Below are 20,939 nucleotides of genomic sequence, written 5' to 3'. Positions count from 1 at the left end.
ATCATTCTCTTGCCTCAGCCTCCCAAGTAGCTGGGATTACAGGCGTGATCAACCAATGTTTGTATTTTTAGTTGAGACAGAGTTTCGCCATGTTGACCAGGCTGATCTCAAACTCCTGACCTCAGGAGTTCCTCACTCCACCCACCTCGGCCTCCCAAAGTGCTGAGATTACAGATGTGAGCCACCGCGCCTGGTCTGTCATGGCATTCTTAAACTGTCTAGCACTGGTGGGAGTGTAGCAGTGAGGAAGACCAGAGGTCACTCTCATCGCCCTCTTGGTGTTGGTGGGTTTTAGCTGGCTTCTTTACTGCAACCTGTTCTATCAGCAAGGTCTTTATGACCTATATCTTGTGCTGACCTCCAATCTCATTCTATGACTTAGAATACCTTAACTGTCTGGGAATGCAGCCCAGTAGGTATCAGCCTCATCTTACCCAGCTCCTATTCAAGATGGAGTTGTTCTGGTTCAAACACCTTTGACAACAACATTAAGCCTCAGTTTTCACATTGTTTTTGTTTTGTGTGTGCAATGATGGGCAAATCTCTACCTTACGGGATGGTAGAAAAAAGGAACTTAATATTGAAATGACTGTTTTGTGCCAGATAATTGCTTTAAACTGTATCAGCATCTTATTTAGTCCTGTTGATGACATGGATGTTATCTTCATAACAGCTGCCATTTTATTAAGGACTTACCAGAAAAAGGCACTGTTCTGAGCACTTGTTACCCATCATTACATTCAATTTTCGTAACAACCCTTTGAGGTAAGCATGATTATAACCACTTAAATAGAAGTTAACTGTAGTTTCGTATTGTTAGGTTCCTTGCCAAATGTTACACAGATAGTAAGTGATAAAATCATATGCCCTGAAATTACATTGCACTGCCAAACTTAAATTTCTTTTTTATCCTTTATATTCTTAGGTTTAAACAAGGCAACTAGTTAACACATACTGGATTTTGTCCACAGTTCCTGGCTCATAACTCCCACAGGCCTTGTTACTTTCTTTTAATGTGGGGGCACATTAGGCCTCAGAAAACAGAATCTCTCTCTCTCTCTCTTCTTCCGCCCTTCTCTCACCTGCCCAGGGCAGCACTCTAATCTTCCCCTGCCTTTCTGATCTTGGGTCATAGGACTTTCATTTCCAAAGATGTCCTGTGTCATACCCTAAAGGAAAGAACGCTGCAGAGAGAGGCTAAGAAGAATCTGAACAGACAGGTCTGGCTGTGTTTACATCATACCCTTTTTGTCCAATCACATCTCTACATGGTTGTCAATTGTGCCTATTCAGTGTAGTCTCCATATAAGGCTCACAAAGACAGGGTGCAGAGAGTTTCCAGATAACTGAACACGTGGAAGTTCCTGGAGGGTGCTGTGCTCAGGGAGGGCATGGAAGCTGTGTGCCCCTTCCCTCATACCTTGCCCTACTCATTTCTTCATCTGTTTCATTTGTAGTATCTTTTATAATAAGCCAGTAAACATTAGTTAGTATTTCTCTGCGTTCTGTGAGCCACTCTAGCAAAGTAATTGAACCCAAGAAGGGTGTCATAGCATCCCCACATTATAGCTGGTTGGTCAGAAGCACAGGTAAACAACCTAGGGCTTTCAATTGGCATTGGAAGTAGGGGGCTGTTTTGTGGGACGGAGCCCTCAACCTGTGAGATCTGGTGCCATCTCCAGGTACACAGTGTCAAAACTGGATTGGGGGACACCCAGCTAGTAGCCACTGTGAAAATGGTTGCTTGCTTGATATGTGGGGAGAAACCCACATGCATTTGATCACAGAATTCTTTTGTGTTGACAGTTGATAGTGTTCAGTGAGAGATTAAAAAAAAAAACTGAGTTTCTTCTTCAACATACTCTCTCAATGTGAAACCACAGAAACTATTTCTATTCAAAGATGGAAATAGTTTGCATCTTAGTTTTTAGTTATATATCTTAGAAGAAATGTCCAAGCTTTGTTTTTTCTCTCACCCCATATATAAAGTTACCTATGAGGCATAGATTTTTATGAGCCTTGATTATTTAGACTTTGTCCAGGTTGTATGTTTTATAGCATTACTGTAACTTCTTTCTATTTGTTATAGTAATTTTTGTATGCATTATTTCTCTTAACATTGTCTTCCATATTGTTAATGACCATCCCATATTTATCTCTGTATCATGTATATCTTCAACCAATGTGACTGGTTTAGGAGAAAAAAAATTAGTGAACAATTAACTAGCATTTCTCTAGTCTATACAATTGTCAGGGTTACAGTTGCTATTCTTGAAGAAATCATTGTTGTTTTTCTCTTTGTTTCCTCTCAGTTCCATTTTGTCATGTATTCTTAACCTGTGTTATATATAAGAGAAGTTGTGACAGACAGGACCAGTTGTGAATAGATGCAGAGGGTATGAAGTAGCCCAGAAAGAATCTTTGCCATTGACTAAATTTTAGCCTAGTAAAAAACATCTGGTAACCACTGAAAAACTAGAACAGTGTGATATGACAATGCCCAGTTGAATAAGAAATTCAAGTAGTTTGTAGTAACAAAAAATAATTGTTACCACATTGTGACTGTAGTGCCCTCACAAAAAATTTGAAGGAGCAGAGAGAGAGAGGAAGTGAGTTTTCGCTGGGGGCTGGTGAGGGGAGGCTACTTTATGAGCAGTTTTTAAAATTAGAAGTTAGGGAAAAACTCTTAGGGGAGTTTTAAGTGGTGAGTAACAGGTGCTTGAGGTTACAGGAGCAGCAGCATAAAGACATAGAACAGAGAGGCCATTTGGCAGTCTTCGGGAAACTCCGAGAAGTCGAATGTGTCTAACGCTGTGGTGTGTTTCTCTCTCTCTCTCTCTCTCTCTCTCTCTCTCTGTCTCTGTATGTGTGAAATCGCTAATATAGAGAAGCTGTTAGAACAATTTCTCACTTCCCAAAAATGTCTGTTCATTCATGGGCCTAGGCAACTCTCCTTTGTGTGTCTTACAGCCCAACACTATCATATAAGGTGTGGTTCTATAATGAAACAGTTTTATCTGTTGCTTACGGAGCTAGTCAGCCTATGTTATGTTTATATTACTGGTTGAGGGTGTCCAGGTTCTTGGCGTTTTGAACAAAGAATTGGACAAAATGTACAAATGAAGCAAGGAAAGAATGAAGCAACAAAAGCAGAGATTTGTTGAAAATGAAAGCACACTCCACAGGATGGGAGTGGGCCTAAGTAAATGACTCAAGGCCCTCGTTACAGAATTTTCTGGGGTTTCAATACCCTCTAGAGGTTTTCCATTGGTTACCTGGTATATGCCCTATGTAAGTGAAGAGGGTGGAGTATACTTACAAAGTCATTTACTAGGTATGAGCCCTGTGTTAATGGAGAGGATGTTACTCCTGGGGGTTGTGGCCTGTGTAAATGCAGAGGATGAAGTGAAGTTACAAAGCGGTTCACATTCCTGCCACTGCTGAAGTGTTGCCATTTTATTTAGTTCTAGGAAGTCAGCATGAATTGGCCTTATGTTCCCTGCCTCCAGACCCTATTCTCCTGCCTCACATAGACCTTGTTTTTCCTTTGCCAACTTCACTTCTTTTACAGCCACCCCACTACCAATGTGTCTGTCTCCTAAGTCAAACATCAGTGATTCCTCTGTTTTTTCTAAACCCTTCTTATATCTTCTACTTCTCATCTCTTTCTTGGTCAAAAATCTTTCAAAAGTGAGTAAGAATGCAGCTATTCAGGCAAACTAAAAATAACATCATAGTGATACACAAAACCAGTGTGATTTCACAAGGGAAAATTATCAATACTAGATACTGAAAAAGAAACAGTGAATGAAAGCCATTTACAGAACTCTGTTGTATAATTGACACATTGAATCACTCACAGAACAAGTGCTCTTTGGGTCTGAATCTAGATCCTAGCTAGTCTGGTAGCTGAAATCATAGAATTGTAATAGAGTTTAGAAAATCATCCTCAAATGAAAGATTATATGTTGATATCAAATGTGTATTTCCTTTCTAGGCCCAAACCTGCCCCACTTACTGCTGAAATACAGCAAAAGATTTTGCATTTGCCAACATCTTGGGACTGGAGAAATGTTCACGGTATCAATTTTGTCAGTCCTGTTCGAAACCAAGGTAAAAAAGAATTCTAAGTTTTTTATTAATTTGTTCTGAACTATTTATTGAACATTTGCTCTGTGATGGATTTTGGGGATACCTAGATGGAATGGGCATGATCCCCTTATTACAGAAATAGAAAATAGATGGCCTATGAATTATTCTTTCCTTTTATATCCATAGCAGACTTTGGTTAAAAATTTTCTTTTCAACTGAGCTTAGCATTTCCTCAGTGCTTTTCTCAATATATTTTCCAGGTAGCTAGTGACAATCAGAGTGATATGTAAGACAAACTCATTTGCCCTCCTAGTAGGAAAGATTCTAGTAGAAGCAAAGAATTGTATGCCATTCTGCAAGTGGTTTGTTGGAATCTTTGTTTGCTATCTGTCCCTCTATTCCCCCACCCCCATTAATTTAGTCATTAATTACTACATGAACCCATAAAATAAATCCTTAAATTATTCTCCTGGTAGACTTTTTGAGCTGTGTAAGGACCTTTCAATTCACTTTACATTAAAATATGACATGTGATGGTAAGTATTAACCCAGCTTCCTGAGTGATGGCGTGAGGGCAGAGCTCAGGTTCATGAAAATATTCCTATCATTGAATTTTACCAGTTATTTTCAGAAATTTGATAACATTTGATTTCATAACATGTCCTCTAACTGCACTTGATAGCAAATTATCTTTTTATCCTGAGTTGTAGCCCACAATGACTTGGAGAATCTATGCAATACTCAAGTGTATTACTTCTAAGCTCATTTTGAAGATAATACTACCCATGACTGATTTGTTACTATAAAATAGGTTTAGTATTTGCTATCTGGAAACATTCTGATTAGTGTCTCCTGGGAGGATTATAAATTTATAGTACCCAAAGATAAACTGTTGTTTCCCTTTCGTAAAATTCTAGTGATAATCAGTCTCTGCCATGTCTTATTTTCATCACTTGCCCTTCAAGCTCCCATCTCACTGAATTCTTGCAGTGTTCTGAATGTTGAGAGTCCCAAGTAGGTCTTATAACAGCCAGTGAGCAACATTTCTCTTCTTCATCAGACACCAAGGGTCTCATCTCTTTGCTTTTCTACCAGTTATTCTGGGCTTTTCAGCTCTAAAGAAAGTATAGGTCCTGAAATCTTTCCCTACCTTCTCAGTTTCCTGGGAAGGCTTCCTTGGAAAGTGGGATTGGAAATAAGATAAATTTGAACATAATCGAGAAATGAATGCAAAGTGAAATTGAAGGGTCCATGTTAAGAGATTGCAAGTTACGCCATCACCAACTAGATTTTTTATGTCTATTTGAGAGGATTAATTAATAGTGCATATCATGTGTTGACTTGATCATTGAGGTCCTGGCACATGGTTAGCATTGCTATAATGTGAGCTACTGATATTACAGTGTTGCTTCTTGTGTTGTTACCAGAACATCTAAAATGTGTTAGGAATTTTTTTAATGGCAGAGAAAATAAGGACTAATATGACATAGTCCTTGTTCTGGTGATTTACAGTTTAGCAAGACATACAAGCAAAACATTAAAATATGATAACTACTTTAATAAAGCATTTTTTAAATTCACTGGCAACATAAGAGATGGTAGAAAAGTTTAGCAAACCCTTCCCAAAAGATATGATTGACAAGTTATATGAGATAATAATTCAGGTAAAGGAAATTAGACTTTCTAAAGCCAAATTATTTGACATTGGTTTTCATATACCTTGGTAAAAGCTATTATTTTCTCCAATGTTCTTTATTCTCTGACTGTTATAAATAAGATTTGTACAGAGAAATGGCAATTTCAAAACAGAGGGCTTTGATGGATTAATTGCTTTTGAATTGATCCCTCATCTACAGTATCTTGTCAGGTACTTGAGAAAATAATGTACTTAGAGGTTCCTCTTTTGACTTTCTTTTGGTATTCTATACTGTAAGTTGGGGAAAAAAGTATTTTCTCTTCCTGCTAATTGGGCTACTTGAAAATTCCCACCAACTTTGCCAATACCAGTGTTCTGTATAACCCAGATTTCAGAATTAGCTGCAATTAAGGGAATTCACAGCTTTTCTCTAGTCAGAGAGCAAATTGAAATTAAAGAAAAAAGAAATAGTGGGAGGACAAATGAGGTCTTACCTTTACACTTGGAAACAGATTTAAGAACAAGCCTTATAGCTAGATTTATTAATACTTTGAGGTATGAGAGGGAAGAGAAGCTTAGAAATAGGGCAGAATGGGCTTTCTTTGTTCTTCTCCCAGCTATACTGTTTTTATTTATTTTTGTATTTTTAAGAGAGAAGGGAAGTGTCTCTCCTGGGTCATATTAACTAGGAAATACAGAGTGTTTTCATAATGCATGAAGTCTAGTCCATTTAAGTCTTGTTTCAAAATGCTGTTTATACTATTTGAGCAGGAAGGCAGAGACCTTAAACTGCTCCACCCAATTCATTTTACACAAAAGATTTTTAAAAAAAAAAAAAAACAGTGTCAAAAGGTCAAGCGCACAGTGTTGCACAACCAATGAGAGGCAAAATAAGAGAAGAGGGAAAAAAAAAAAAAAAAAGAATCCTGACTCCTGACTCCTAGTGCAGCATGTTCTTCACTGGTGGAAGGTACTGCTGAATATAGTTATACCATATGAAAATAACACTATCTATTTGAGATTGTAGAAATTTGATTACTGCAGAGCTCTGGCTGGGCTAGAATCACTTCTTATTCTTTATTGCATTGCAGTATTCTTAAGAGATAAATGGTTCTTTTAGAATCAGATTGGCCTTGGCTGTTGAAATGAGGCATTAATTCCCTTGGTAGCTGACACATTCTTACAAGTCAGGGGCCTGATGAAGGTTATCTTTTTCCCTTGTTCCTGTGATTACTCTGTAAATAGAACACATTCGGAGCCCTTGAATGCACTTGTGGCGTGTCCCTCCCACAGTGATCGATGGTTAGATAATGCGAATTTAATGACCAGTACTGAGAGAGATTATTTCCATGGCTGCTATGGGCCGAGAAAGCTGGACAGTCAGAAAGGGACCCTTTCCAGACTCTCCTGGGATGTGTTATTTCTTTGACATTGGTTTCCTTTCATGAGGCGCCAAGGTGTATTTGTAAGTTGTCCAGTATTGTACAACTAATGAGGGGCAAAACAAGAAAGCAGGAAAAAAAAAAACCAAAAAACAAAAAACACAAGAATCCTCACTCCTAGTTCAGTGTGTTCTTCACTGTTGGAAGGTACTGCTGAACATAGTTATATGTTCAGTGTGCAATGTACAATGTTGACATTCTATCATTTGAAGGATGGGTCCTATAGATAGTATCATCTGCATGGTTTTGAAAACAAAAGATACAAGCTAATTTTGCTCTGTCTAGTGACTACGAGACAGGGAGAGAAAACCTGAACATTGGTTAAAGTAGACATGGACCCATAAATTGAAAAGGACACTAATCCTGCCTTAGGAGACAGTAAGGCACTTGTCCCTGCTATCTATTAGCTGTGTGTCCTTGGACAGCTCATTGCTTCTTTCTGAGCCACCTTTACATGTTATCAAGTGAGCAGATTGTACACTAGATGAATTCACAGGGCCTTCTTCCAAGTGCTTTTCTAATCTTCATAATTTAGATAATCTCTCAGTAGGAAAACAGTGTATAATATGGTTAATCTGAGATTTTTAGGGGGAGAATTTTAGGGAACATCAGAAATGGCAGTAGTTAAAAGGAAACAGGGCTCAGACTGACTTCTGTCTATAACTTCACGTGGTAGAAGGAATGAGAGTTCTCTCTGGAGCTTTTTGTATTAGGTCACTAATCCCAAAGGCCCCACCTCCTAAGACCATCACTTTGGGGATTGGGGTTTTAACATGATTTTGGAGGGACATAAACCTTCATCTCATTGCATTAGAGGTATTTAAAAGCTCAGCTCACATGTATTCCTCCACAGTTTTCTCCCAACCTGATGGCTTTTAATGTTGCAGACATAAATCCTTTCATCATTATCAAGAATATTGCCAAAAGCTTCTCAGAAATTATGAGGGGATTTTTTAGTTTCTAAAATATTCTCAAAGAAAATCCCATGTACTAATGTTTGCCTTTTGATGAAAAATGATGAAATCTTAATGATTGCCTTCATAAGCTCAACAATGCTTGTTAGTTGAGTCTTCTTCTTGTGCTGATTCTTATAAATAACAACATTCAGTATAAACATTAATGTATGTGATTCACTAAGGTTTCTGTATGATTTTCTGTGAGGCTTCAGATGGCTCCTGGATTATGTACCTTTTTTTCATCTCCAGCATCCTGTGGCAGCTGCTACTCATTTGCTTCTGTGGGTATGCTAGAAGCGAGAATCCGTATACTAACCAACAATTCTCAGACCCCAATCCTGAGCCCTCAGGAGGTCGTGTCTTGCAGCCAGTATGCTCAAGGTAAGTGTTGCATTTCAGACACCATTTATGAGCTATTTACCTGTGTGGAGCTGGCTGTTGTTGGCAAAGGCAAAAGGATGGTGCAGTAAAGAGAGCACAGTGTCTATAGTCAGAAAACCTGGGTGCAAGTCTGGCCCTGTAACTTATTAATGGATGGTTTCTCATGGAATTCACTGTACCATCCACCAAAATGTCAATAGTTACTATATATTGAGTGAGCGCTGCCTCTTACATATATTGCCTAACAATGCTCAAAACTCTGAGAAGTAGTAAGTATAATCCCTATCTATGGACGGGGAACAGGAACAAAGAAATTTTTCTAATCATTTGAAGGTCTCACAGCTTTTAGCACTGGAGTTTCACTTCTAATTATCATCTCCAAAACCCAACTTTTTTTAAAACCATACTTACACTGGTTTCTCTCTGGGAGAATTTTAAAATTCTGTACTTAGGGCTTAGCGCAGTGGCTCATGCCTATAACCCCAGCACTTTGGGAGACTGAGATGGGTGAATCTCTTGAGTCCTGGAGTTTGAGACCAGCCTGGGCAACATGGCAAAACCCCGTCTGTATTAAAAATACAAAAAATTAGCTGGGCTTGGTGGCGTGCGCTTGAGAATCACTTGAGCCCGGGAGGTCAAGGCTGCAGTGAGCTGATATCATGCCACTGTACTCCAGTTATGGAAAAAAAAAAAAAAATTAATTCTGTACTTAGGCTTTCAGATCAGGCTGTATGTGATGTATGTCAAAAACACAGCTATAATTGATTGAGGGAACAACATTACCATTTTAAAGGTTTATGCTGTCAAGCCCAGATTTGGCCACTAGGAATTTCCCAGCTCACCATTGAAACTGCTGATGAGTGATTATTTGCCAGTGAGCCTTTCATTCTTTCTAAAACATGTAATACTAGTTGTGACTTGTAGGCTATAGGGGCTATAGTATATAAGACAGTCTTTATCCTCATGAAGCTTACAGTTAAGTGAGAGATAGAGATTAAATAATTATAACAGTGTGAAGAACAGTGAAGAAAAAGTACAGAGTTATGGATATATATAATAGGGTCAGGACTACAAGAGGAAGGTAGGAAAGACATTTCAGCCAGAGGTTGTCAGGGAAAAGACTTGCTTGAGAAAGAGCCGAGGTGTGGGGTCTGGCTGCTTAGCAATGACCATAATACATAACTTTTGCTATTTTTACATGAAGTAACTAATTTAACCCTATGAGGAAAGTACTACTATCATCTAGATTTTACAGGTAAGTAAGCAGAGATACAGAAAAGTTATACTCTTCACACAGCTTTGGCTTTAAACCTATGTAGGCTTCAGAGCCTCCCCACTTAACCACTTTGCCATTGCTACATCCATGTTAGTTGCTAAGTAGATATCTGTTAAGTAGAAGGGGGATGAAAGGATAGTTAGCTAGCTGGAAAATGGATGGGTGAATGAAGTGACGCTTAAGCTAAGGACAACTTTCAGGGTAACATGCAAAGAATAATGGAGCAAAAAAGAAAAAAATAGAAAATGGGATAATCCTTTTTCAACTAAGGGGTAACCATGTGTGTTGTTCATCTTCAGGCTGTGAAGGCGGCTTCCCATACCTCACTGCAGGAAAGTACGCCCAAGATTTTGGGCTGGTGGAAGAAGCTTGCTTCCCTTACACAGGCACTGATTCTCCATGCAACATGAAGGAAGACTGCTTTCGTTATTATTCCTCTGAGTACCACTATGTGGGAGGTTTCTATGGAGGCTGCAATGAAGCCCTGATGAAGCTTGAGTTGGTCTATCATGGGCCCTTGGCAGTTGCTTTTGAAGTCTATGATGACTTCCTCCACTACCAAAATGGGATCTACCACCACACTGGTCTAAGAGACCCTTTCAACCCCTTTGAGCTGACTAATCACGCTGTTCTGCTTGTGGGCTATGGCACTGATTCAGCCTCTGGGATGGATTACTGGATTGTTAAAAACAGCTGGGGCACCAGCTGGGGTGAAGATGGCTACTTCCGGATCCGCAGAGGAACAGATGAGTGTGCAATTGAGAGCATAGCAGTGGCAGCCACACCAATTCCTAAATTGTAGGGTATGCCTCCCAGTATTTCATAATGATCTGCATCAGTTGTAAAAGGGAATTGATATATTCACAGACTGGAGACTTTCAGCAGCAATTTCAGAAGCTTACAAATAGATTCCTATGAAGATTTTTGTCTTTAGAATTAAAACTGCCCTCAATTTTAATATACCTTACAATCACCCACTGGCTACTTTTTTCTAAGTATTCAATTAAGTGGGAATATTCTGGAAGAGGGTCAGCTATGAAGTAATAGAGTTTGTTTAATCATTTGTAATTCAAACAGATGCTATATTTTTTAAAATCAATGTGAAAACATAGACTTATTTTTTAATTGTACCAATCACAAGAAAATAATGTCAATAATTATCAAAACTTTCGAAATAAATGCTCATATTTTTAAAATAAAGTTTTAAAAATAACTGCATTATAGAGTTTATGTTTACTTCAGTGAATTTTTATCATTGACTCAGTACGATTCACTTATGTTACCTATGTAAGCACTTAAGAAGAAAAAACGTTTGAAGATATTTCAATTAAAATCAAAAGTATGAACCTTTATGACAGGGGATATACTCAGATAATGCCTAGTGAATCCTAAGATTATCCTTGATTATTTGATGAGTCAGAGACCTCAGAGGAAAAAAATAAGAGTTTTGACAAAATCTGGATATTGGTGAAATTATTCTATGGTGTGTATCTTGTATTTGGGAGTATTGGTTAGTTTTCAGTAGGTGAGCAATAATAGCTTAATGAGTGAAATACTAGCAGCTTAGATTTAAATAGATTTTTGGAATCTCCCAGAGATATTTCACAGTGGATATGAAACCTCTATGCTAAGTAACATATGCCTTCTCTTAGAAATTATGTGACAGGAGAATAAGGCAGTCAGAGCTCTGAAACATGAACATGGACCACAGCCTTACCGAGCTGGAAAGGACCATAAAGATCATGTAATTTAACCTCTTTGCACAGAGACTCAACTTAGAGGGCAAGTGATGTGTCTAAGGTCACATAGCTGGCAAGTGATGGAGTCATGCTTAAAACCTAAATCTTCGAAACCGAGTTCTCCTTGAGCACCTTCAAGCACTGAATCTCAGCATTTCCCACCAGAGTATCTGCAATCACCAGGGATACTAGCTGCATACTTGGAAATTTCACCTTAACATTCTGAGTTTCAAGTTTTGTGCGAAACCCACGTATTTTCTGCATTAAAATTCACTACAATGATGTTTTTACCCTCCTTGAACTCCAGTAGGGCTCCAGGAGTATGCACCATTTAAAGTTTGGCTTCCTGGACCTCCTGGCATGCTGCCACATACCTTTGATCTTTTCACCACATGGTGGCACAGAAACAGCACTGGAAGGCACAGCCAGGGTCGGAATCATTGGAAGGCTTCCAAGGAGATGAGATACACTTTCTTTTTATTGTTACTGATTGAATGTAATTTCCATCCTATTTTGTGCCCAGCCTCACTGCTATGTGAACATATAAACAGATTTTTAAATCAAGCATAAATATTTTTTTTCACTAAAATTCATGAAGTTCATCTGTCAGTTTAACAAGCACAATTCTATTTAACATGTAAGCATGAATTTATTCTCTAGTTTTCCAGTTGGACAGCAGTCGGCTGACACATAGGAACAACTCAACATGTTGTAGAGTGCCTGTGATTTTGCACTATTTTATGAGGGCCCTGACTGGCTCTTAAGTAAATAAATTCATTGCTGGTGTCATTCATTAAATACTTTAGGAAATATTAAATGGCTAAATATTGGTGTGAACCTAACTGTCATGGAAGTCAGAACATACAACATGTTTACTTGAGGACAAGCAATGATTTGAAGAGACCCTAAGTTTTCAGAGATTATGAGAGGGATTGCCCAGAATAAGAACTTAAGATAGACTACATTTCAACTTGGATTTATCTTCTGTCGAAGTCTGCTTTTCCTGTTTCTCTACAACAGAAAGATCGTTTATATCATCCATGTTGCAGATTTCATCAAATACAGTGACTAAATGGAACATTAGGGTTTCACAAACCATGCAATTAGACTGTTAAGCTGTACAAAAAGCAGTTGGTGTCAGTGTCTAGAACTTTTTATATCGATGCTTAATAGAACACATACTCAGAGTCTTTTAACAAATGGAGCTCTAGAAAAAAAAATGAGATGGGAACTCTGGCTAACCTCCCCAAAGACATTCCCAGAAAATCTACAAGGATTATCTACATGGATGATGCCACAGGTCACAAAGAAGAAAAATAATATTTAGCCAGGCAGTCTGACACAAGTATAATATTGATTCTGGAGCCATAGTGCCTGGATAAGTGTTCTGGCTGTGTATCTTATTAGCCATGAAACCTTAGGCAGTTTCCTTATCCTACCTGTTCTTTTCTTTTCTTTCTTTCCTTCCTTCCTTCCTTCTTCCTTTCCTTCCTTCCTGCTTCCTTTCCTTTCCCTTCCTTCCTTCTCCTTCCTTCCTTCCTTCTTTTTTTCTTTTCTTTTCTGTAAAAATAGAGAAAATCGCATCGATATCTCTCACTGTCTGAATTTTTGACTTTTTTTTTTTGATTCATGCTCACTGCAGCCTCAACCTCTTGGGCTCAAGCCATCCTCCCACCTCAGCCTCCCGTGTCCCTGGGACTACAGGTGCATGCCACCATACCTAGCTAATGAAGTTGTCCTCTCTAAACCGTTGCTATTGCAACAAAGGAACTAAATGTATTTGTATTTGCATTTTTAACAGCATTACTTGCTATCTAAGCTCAGGCCCTTCGTCATTCCAAATGGAGGTGCTAAAGATAATTAAAGACAATGCAGTTTCCCTGATCATACAAACTTGCTCACAGAACTCAGGAACTGAATAGATTTGGATAGTAAGGAATATGTATACATACTTCATAGAGTTCTCTGAGGGTTAAATGCTTTATATATATGCAAAGTATGTAGAACAGTGCTTGGCATGTGGTAAGGAGTAAATAAATATTAGTATTTTTCTGAACTCAAATTGTAAAATAATATTTTGCTATGAGGAAGCAGCTAAGATGTATTCTATAAATAAGCTCTACAACGAGAGGATAGAGAAAGGCTTATGAGGGTTTTTTGTTTGTTTTTTGTTTTGTTTTTTTAAGGGAGAAAATAACCTACAGAGGAACACTAGCACAAGCAAAAAGCTTTATGAATTAGGCATATGGTTTAAATTTCATTTTTACTATACACTTTTTACATCCCTCACCCCTACCATTCTTGTGTTGCTGCCTGCGGGAAGAGAACAAGTCTGAGAGGTGATGGAGTTTGAGAGACTACCACAGGAGTGAGTAACAGGACCCAGCCAGGGAAAAGACATTGCAATTTTGAAGTGAAAAAGACTGAAGGTAATGTAAAGTCATAATTTGATTTTCATATTCAGGTTCTAAAAGCATGAAGATAAAGTAGGCATAACAGATTTACATCACATTAATGCTGGAAGGTTATCTAGTCTACCTCTGTTGCTAAAAATGGGCCTTGAGAGGTAACATGCCTGAGCTTCCAGCTAATAAAGATAAATCTATGCTCCAATATGTCCAGAATTTTCTATTGTACCTGCTGCCTTCCTATTAAGAAAAATGGCAAAATAATGTATCCATTCTTAAATGTTGTGAGACCAATAACCTCACCTTGTTCTTTAAAATAATTTCCAACGTTTGTACCACCTCCCAGAAATCTCATTCTCATTTCTTTGGGGCAGGTACTCTAAGTGCCAATCCACGTGTGGTGGTTTGGAAGGTTTAATATAACAGTTTTCTTCTAAATATAGTGATGTTAATGTATTTATATCTGTTAACTCTAATTAAGGTTTATTTTTGGTTTAAAGCTAAGTAGAATCTTCCTGGCCAAGTTTGGGGAGCTTTAGATATATCAGAATCTTTGATGGGAAGCACATGGACTTAAAATTGTGTGTTGGTAGTGGGTGAGTCACTGGGCCTCATGAAATATTAACTGTAAAGTATTGACCTCATTGAATTTTAGTTCCGATTAAAAGTACAAATTTGCGTGAAATTGCCTGGGACATAAAATAATCGGAACTTCAGCAGACTTTCTGGTCATGCCATTCTATGTCCTCCTAGTAATAACAAACTAGAACTTCAGGATATAAACTAACTCAGGAAGAAAATGCAACACACGCCTTTTGTGTGTGTGTGTGTTTTCCTTTTTCCTTTGAGAAGTCCATTTTTCAATATCCCTTTTTTTAAACCTCTTTTAAGAGTTAGTAGAAGAAATTTAACCTCTTCTTTTCCAACTTTGAGGATGTGATGCTGATGTAATACTTTGATTTTGAACTTTATGTTCTTAAAGACAATTTGTCTTCTTGAAATTCAAGTCTGTAGGTGGTTAAATGCGGAAAGAATGTGATAAACTTCAGACTCCTCAAGTTGAGAAAAAAATAGCAGACATTTTCTTCCTCTAATGCAAAAGGTCTTAAAGAGATTGAAATCCTAGCAATCAATTGAAAGAAATAAGTTAGAGAAATAGCTTTCCCCCCAGGAAATGAGGGAAATGCCATAAAGCTAAGGGTTGTGCATTAAAGTAATCATTGAGATGATTTTTTTTCTGTAATGTATTTTCTGGACCTTCAAAAGTATTGAATAGTTTCACTATAGTTTGAGATAAATGACAGAAAAGTTCTTTCAGTATCAGATTTTTAAACCTCATTCTTTTTGGGGGCTTCTGAAGAACTAAAAGTCTGCTTTTCCTTTAGATTGACTATTTCTATGCCACTGTAAGAAATGGGCACTATTCTCAAGAGATGGCAGATGCAATCCTAGTTTGGCAGGCTAAAATTCAGTTGGGTGAAAAGGATAAGCCTATGGAAAGAAAGTAAACAAAATAGCATTGTGCCACTAGAGAACCCAGAAATAAATTCATATATTTTCAGCCAACTGACAAAGGTACCAAAAACATACACTAGGAAAAGAACACTCTCTTCAATAAATGGTGCTGGGGAAACTGGATATCTATGTGGAGGAGAATGAAACTAGATCCTTATGACTCACCATATACAAAAACCCAACATGAATTAAAGACTTAAATGTAAGACCTGAAACTATACAAATACTAGAAGAAAACATAGGAAATGCCCAAGAACTTTAGCTTAGGCGAAGATTTTATGGCTAATATTTCAAAAGCATAGGCACACAAAAACAAACAGTATACAAATGGAGCTATAGTAAACTACAAAGCTTCTGCACAGCAAAGGTAACAACCAACAAAGGGAAGAGACAACCCGTAGAATGTGAGAAAATATTTGCAAATGATTCATTCGACAACAGACTAATATCTGGAATATAAAAGGAGCTCAGACAACTCACCATCAAAAAACAAAAACAAACATACAAAAAACCCAAACAATCTCATTAAAATGTGAGCAAAGGATCTGAACAGACGTTTCTCAAAAGAAGACATACAAATGGCTACCAGATACACGAAGAAATGCTCAGCATCACTAATGATTAGGGAAATGAAAATCACAATGAGACATCATTCCAGTTAGAATGGCTATTATAAAAAAAGACAAAAAGTGAAAAGACACTTGTGAAAATGTGGAGAAGAGGAAACTCTTACACACTCTTGGTGGTAATGTAAATTAGCACAGCTATTATGGAAAACAATATGGAGGTTTCTCAAAAAACTAAAAATAGAACTACCACATGATCCAGAAATTCTACCAATGGGTATTTATCCAAAGAAAAAGAGATCAGTATATCAAAAGGATATCTGCATTCCCATGTTTATTGAAGCACTATTCACAATAGTCAAGATATGGAATTTAGTCAACTGTCCATCAATGGATGAATAAAGAAAATATGGTATATGTACACACTATGGATTCCTATTGGGCCATAAAATAGAATGAAATCCTGCAATTTGCGGCCACATTGATGGAACCTGTGGTCATTATATTAAGTGAAGTAAGCCAGGCACAGAAAAACAAATATTGCATGTTCTCACTCATATGTGGGAGGTAAAACAGTGGATCCCATGAAAGTAGAGAGTAGAATAATGGTTAACAGAGGCTGGGAGGGTATTGGGGGAAAAGGATAAAGAGATGTTGGTTAATGGGTACAAGCATTCAGTTCAAAGGAATAAGTTCTTGTGTTTGATAGCACAGTAGGCTAACTATAGTTAATAATAATATATTGTATATTTCAAAACAACTAGGAGAGAAGATATGAAATGTTCCCAACACACAGAAATGATAAATGTTATAGGTTATGTATATGCTAAATATCCTGATTTCATTATTACACATTTTATGCATGTATCAAAATGCCATATGTACCCCCATAAATATGCACAAATGTGTATCAATTTTTAAAAATAGCATTGTGGCACAAAAATATCACGGTCTTTGGAACCAGAAAATCCTGATATTGAGTCTTTGCTCCACCAATGTTTGTTATTTGGACTTTGTTCAGTTATTGAACAGAAATTTCTAGTAATCAGTGTCTTTGCCTGTTAAACAGCAATGCTACTATCTTTTTTCAAGGTTTGTGCCAAGGTTTAAAAGAAGCAATGAGTGTTTATATATAACTTGCCTTGTTTTAAAAAAAGATTTAAAGTGCTTTGTGAAGGTTAAGATGCAATGCAAAATAAATTAAAAATAAGTGAGGGAAATGAATTAAAGGGAAGATAAAGGTTGGAAAGCAGGATATACCCATGAAATAAAAGCTAAAAATAGAATCTAGTACATTACCTGATACATGTGGATCACTCTTCAACACTGGTTCTCAACTAGAGGGTAATTTTGCCCCTAATGTTGGTAGACATTTGGGGTTGTCATAATTGGGCAAGGATGGGAGTGTACTACTGCACCTAGTTGGTAGAGGCCAGATATACAGCTAAATATTCTACAGTGCACAGAACAAACCTCCACTTGAAGAATTAAGCAGCCCAAAGTGTCAATAGTCCTGAGGTTGAAAAAGTCCTGTCTACAACATGCTAATTCCTTTATATACTTTCCCAACACCAAATGAATGTTACACACTTTGGAAGAGGGAAAGAATTCTGAGGGTTGAAGTAATCCCAGAATCTTCCAAAGAGGATTTGGAACTTGAGCTGACCTTTGGAAAAGCAAGAGGCATAGTAAAAGGCATGGGAGGCCAAGAGACTGTGGGAAGATAGAAGCAATGAGAGAAGATTAAGACATTTCGCTTCAATTTCAAGGTGACAGATTGACCCCATTCTGCGGTAATCCCCACTCAACAGAACCGACTGACATGACTCTAAAAGGTATAAAATGTATTAAATACGTAGCCATAATTTGTAAGAATGGAATGTCTTAATGAACCAGAAATTGTGATAAACCCTTATAAGAAAAAGTGAGGGGAGCAAATGGGAAGTTATTGTGATAATTGAAGGCCCAAGCATGTGGGGGAAATTCTGCCATAGAAGATGAGACCATTCAACTCACCAAACAGTTCATCAAAATAAGGGTAAGAAGGAAAGAGGTAGATTGTAACATCTTTACTTAAAGCATTGGTCCTTCATGCCTGCTGGGTCATGAGTCGCTTTGAAACTGATGAAAACTATGGATCCTTTCCCCAGAAAAGTGCACTTTTTCATTCCGTATTTGCGTAAAATTCTAGCAGTCTCATGAAAATGTATAATCCCAAGTACTGGCAGTAAATTTTTGTGTGTATGGGTGCCTCTTCCCCTAGCCAGTAGCCATTCCAAAATGCCGATATTGTTACTATTTAAATTTTTCTTTCAATTATAGGCTGGGAGGAACCATTGAAAAGTCTTGGCAGGTGAGATTCAGGTGGCTAGACCAGTTAGATAACTCAGCTTTGAGCCGTAATCTCACTCGGGGTCAGACCCTGTTGGGAAACTGAACTCTCCATTTGTTCCCTGAGCCTTAGTGGCTCTCTCAGTCCCCAGCTCTTTGTCTGTTTCTCTGGGGTTGAGATGTAGTCTTACTCATGGTATCATGGTCTCTAGAGACAAGACTCTGACGAGTAAAATCCCACCTGGGAACCAGATTCCTTCTGCCAATGGAGAGACTTTTTTTGATGCTCACTACCTGCTGTCAAGAATTGGGCATTTTGTGCAGCAACTGGATTCCCCAACATTGTGCTCCTGCTATACCCAAGAGCAAGAATTATCTTCCCCCTGCCCCTCCCCTTGAACCTCACTGCTGCCTCTTTACCTTGACTGTCCCCTGCAGCAGCTTCACCAAGTGTATACTTTATTTTTGACCCAATTACTTTTGCCTTTATTGGTAATAATAATGATAGCTGCCATTTATCAAGGTCTTACTTTGTGCTAGGTGGTATGGTAAGCTCTTTGCATGCAACATCTCATTGAATTCCTGGTATAGATTTTGTTTTACACATAAGGAATAAGACAAGCTAAGGAACTCATCCATTTTCTTGAGATTTGAATCCAGGTCTCTTTGTTCTAGTGCCATAGCTCTTAGCTATACTTCCCTCAAGATATTCTTCCTGTGCTTTTCCCAGGAGTCTTGATTTTTTAGGTCCTGGTCTCTTTTGTTCTTCCTTATCTTTTTGTAAGAAACTATCATAATTGCACAAATCCTGAGAAATAAGACACCTTCAGCATATTAAACTAGGATAAATAAAAGAAGGGTGGCCTCATAGAATTTAAGTCAAGAGAGAGGTGGTGGGCAATGGATGACAAGCTCTACTTTGAACAGGCTGAATTTCAGCTGACCACTGCTAAAGCAGTACAAGCTTTTCCTTTCAGCAAGTATTTTCCCAGAAATGTGATAGCAATTTTTAGGAAGAATTTGGCAAACATAATGTTTAGCAGATTTGCAACAAATGCTATAAGCTCAAATGGAAGATTTTTAAATTTTTATTTTTTGGCAGCACACTCAGCCCTCCAAGGGAGAGTGGATTATTTTGCTTGCAAGTGCAATATCAAGGGAGGTATTAAGGACAAGAGCATTCCCTCCTGTATAAAAAATAAATAAATAAATAAATAAATAAATAAAGATTATTGAGACCCTCTCTGCTGTATTTAATGTACTTCATGATGTTGGTAGAAAAATATCAACCCAGAATAAGTTCACAGAATACATTTGGTTTCACAGAAAGTTTAAAGTCAATTTGGGCACTCAGTGATCTCTTTCTGTATATTTGATCTACCCATCTGCTGGGCTTTTGAAGTTTTGGATAATAAAAAATAAAAAAAGGAATAGTCCCAGCAGTATTTGCATGAACTTTTATTGAATTCAGTTCAGAGGCCTTTGGCATGAAGAGTACTGACTTTGGCAAGCATCCAGGAAACACTCTTATGGGAAGTTTCTCTGTTTTTGTTTTGGAGCAACTTTCCACAATTAATCACAGCATCATTTACAGTTACAAAAAGTTGGAAACAACCTAGAGGCCCAACAAATAGAAAATAGATCATTTATAGTACACAAACTTGACAATATATTATACAACATTAAAAACAACTATGGCACTAACATAACAACATTAAGAAGTATTTATGTTATATGTGGGAAAAATGATGCTGTGTTTTGTTATGAAAAATGCAAATGGATATATTAGTGCCTTCAAAAGGGCAAGAGGATTATGAATGGTTAAACATACTTATTTCTTTTACTGTTTTTCTTTTTTTTTAATTAATTTATTATTATTATACTTTAAGTTGTAGGGTACATGTGCATAACGTGCAGGTTTGTTACATATGTATACTTGTGCCATGATGGTGTGCTGCACCCATCAACTCGTCATTTACATCAGGTATACCTCCCAATGCAATCCCTCCCCCCTCCCCCCTCCCATGATAGGCCCGTGTGTGTGATGTTCCCCTTCCTGAGTCCAAGTGATCTCATTGTTCAGTTCCCACCTATGAGTGAGAACATGCGGTGTTTGGTTTTCTGTTCTTGTGATAGTTTGCTAAGAATGATGGTTTCCAGCTGCATCCATGTCCCTACAAAGGACACAAACTCATCCTTTTTGATGGCTGCATAGTATTCCATGGTGTATATGTGCCACATTTTCTTAATCCAATCTGTTCCTGATGGACATTTGCGTTGATTCCAAGTCTTTGCTATTGTGAATAGTGCTGCAATAAACATACGTGTGCATGTGTCTTTATAGCAGCATAATTTATAATCCTTTGGGTATATATGCAGTAATGGGATGGCTGGGTCATATGGTACATCTAGTTCTAGATCCTTGAGGAATCGCCATACTGTTTTCCATAATGGTTGAACTAGTTTACAATCCCACCAACAGTGTAAAAGTGTTCCTATTTCTCCACATCCTCTCCAGCACCTGTTGTTTCCTGACTTTTTAATGATCGCCATTCTAACTGGTGTGAGATGGTATCTCATTGTGGTTTTGATTTACA

At 37.8% G+C, this 20,939-nt stretch overlaps 1 protein-coding gene and 1 long non-coding RNA gene across 3 annotated transcripts in view; one reads left to right on the top strand and one right to left on the bottom strand.

Moving 5' to 3' along the window:
* Positions 1-10,996, top strand: part of LOC105468886 (cathepsin C) — a 40,451-nt gene extending 29,455 nt beyond the window's left edge. The window contains exons 5-7 of the mRNA XM_011719369.2: positions 3,998-4,113; positions 8,376-8,507; positions 10,083-10,996. Of these exons, the coding sequence (XP_011717671.2) occupies positions 3,998-4,113; positions 8,376-8,507; positions 10,083-10,585 (751 nt within the window). The 3' untranslated portion in view covers positions 10,586-10,996. The remainder of the gene's footprint in view (positions 1-3,997; positions 4,114-8,375; positions 8,508-10,082) is intronic.
* LOC105468888 (uncharacterized) overlaps positions 1-20,939 on the bottom strand; it is a 248,477-nt gene that overhangs the window by 28,548 nt on the left and 198,990 nt on the right. The gene's annotated exons all lie outside the window — the stretch shown is intronic.

The sequence above is a fragment of the Macaca nemestrina genome, chromosome 12 (assembly GCF_043159975.1).
Source record: "Macaca nemestrina isolate mMacNem1 chromosome 12, mMacNem.hap1, whole genome shotgun sequence".
Classification (NCBI taxonomy): Eukaryota; Metazoa; Chordata; class Mammalia; order Primates; family Cercopithecidae; genus Macaca; species Macaca nemestrina.
This window is presented reverse-complemented; position numbering and strand designations above follow the sequence as displayed.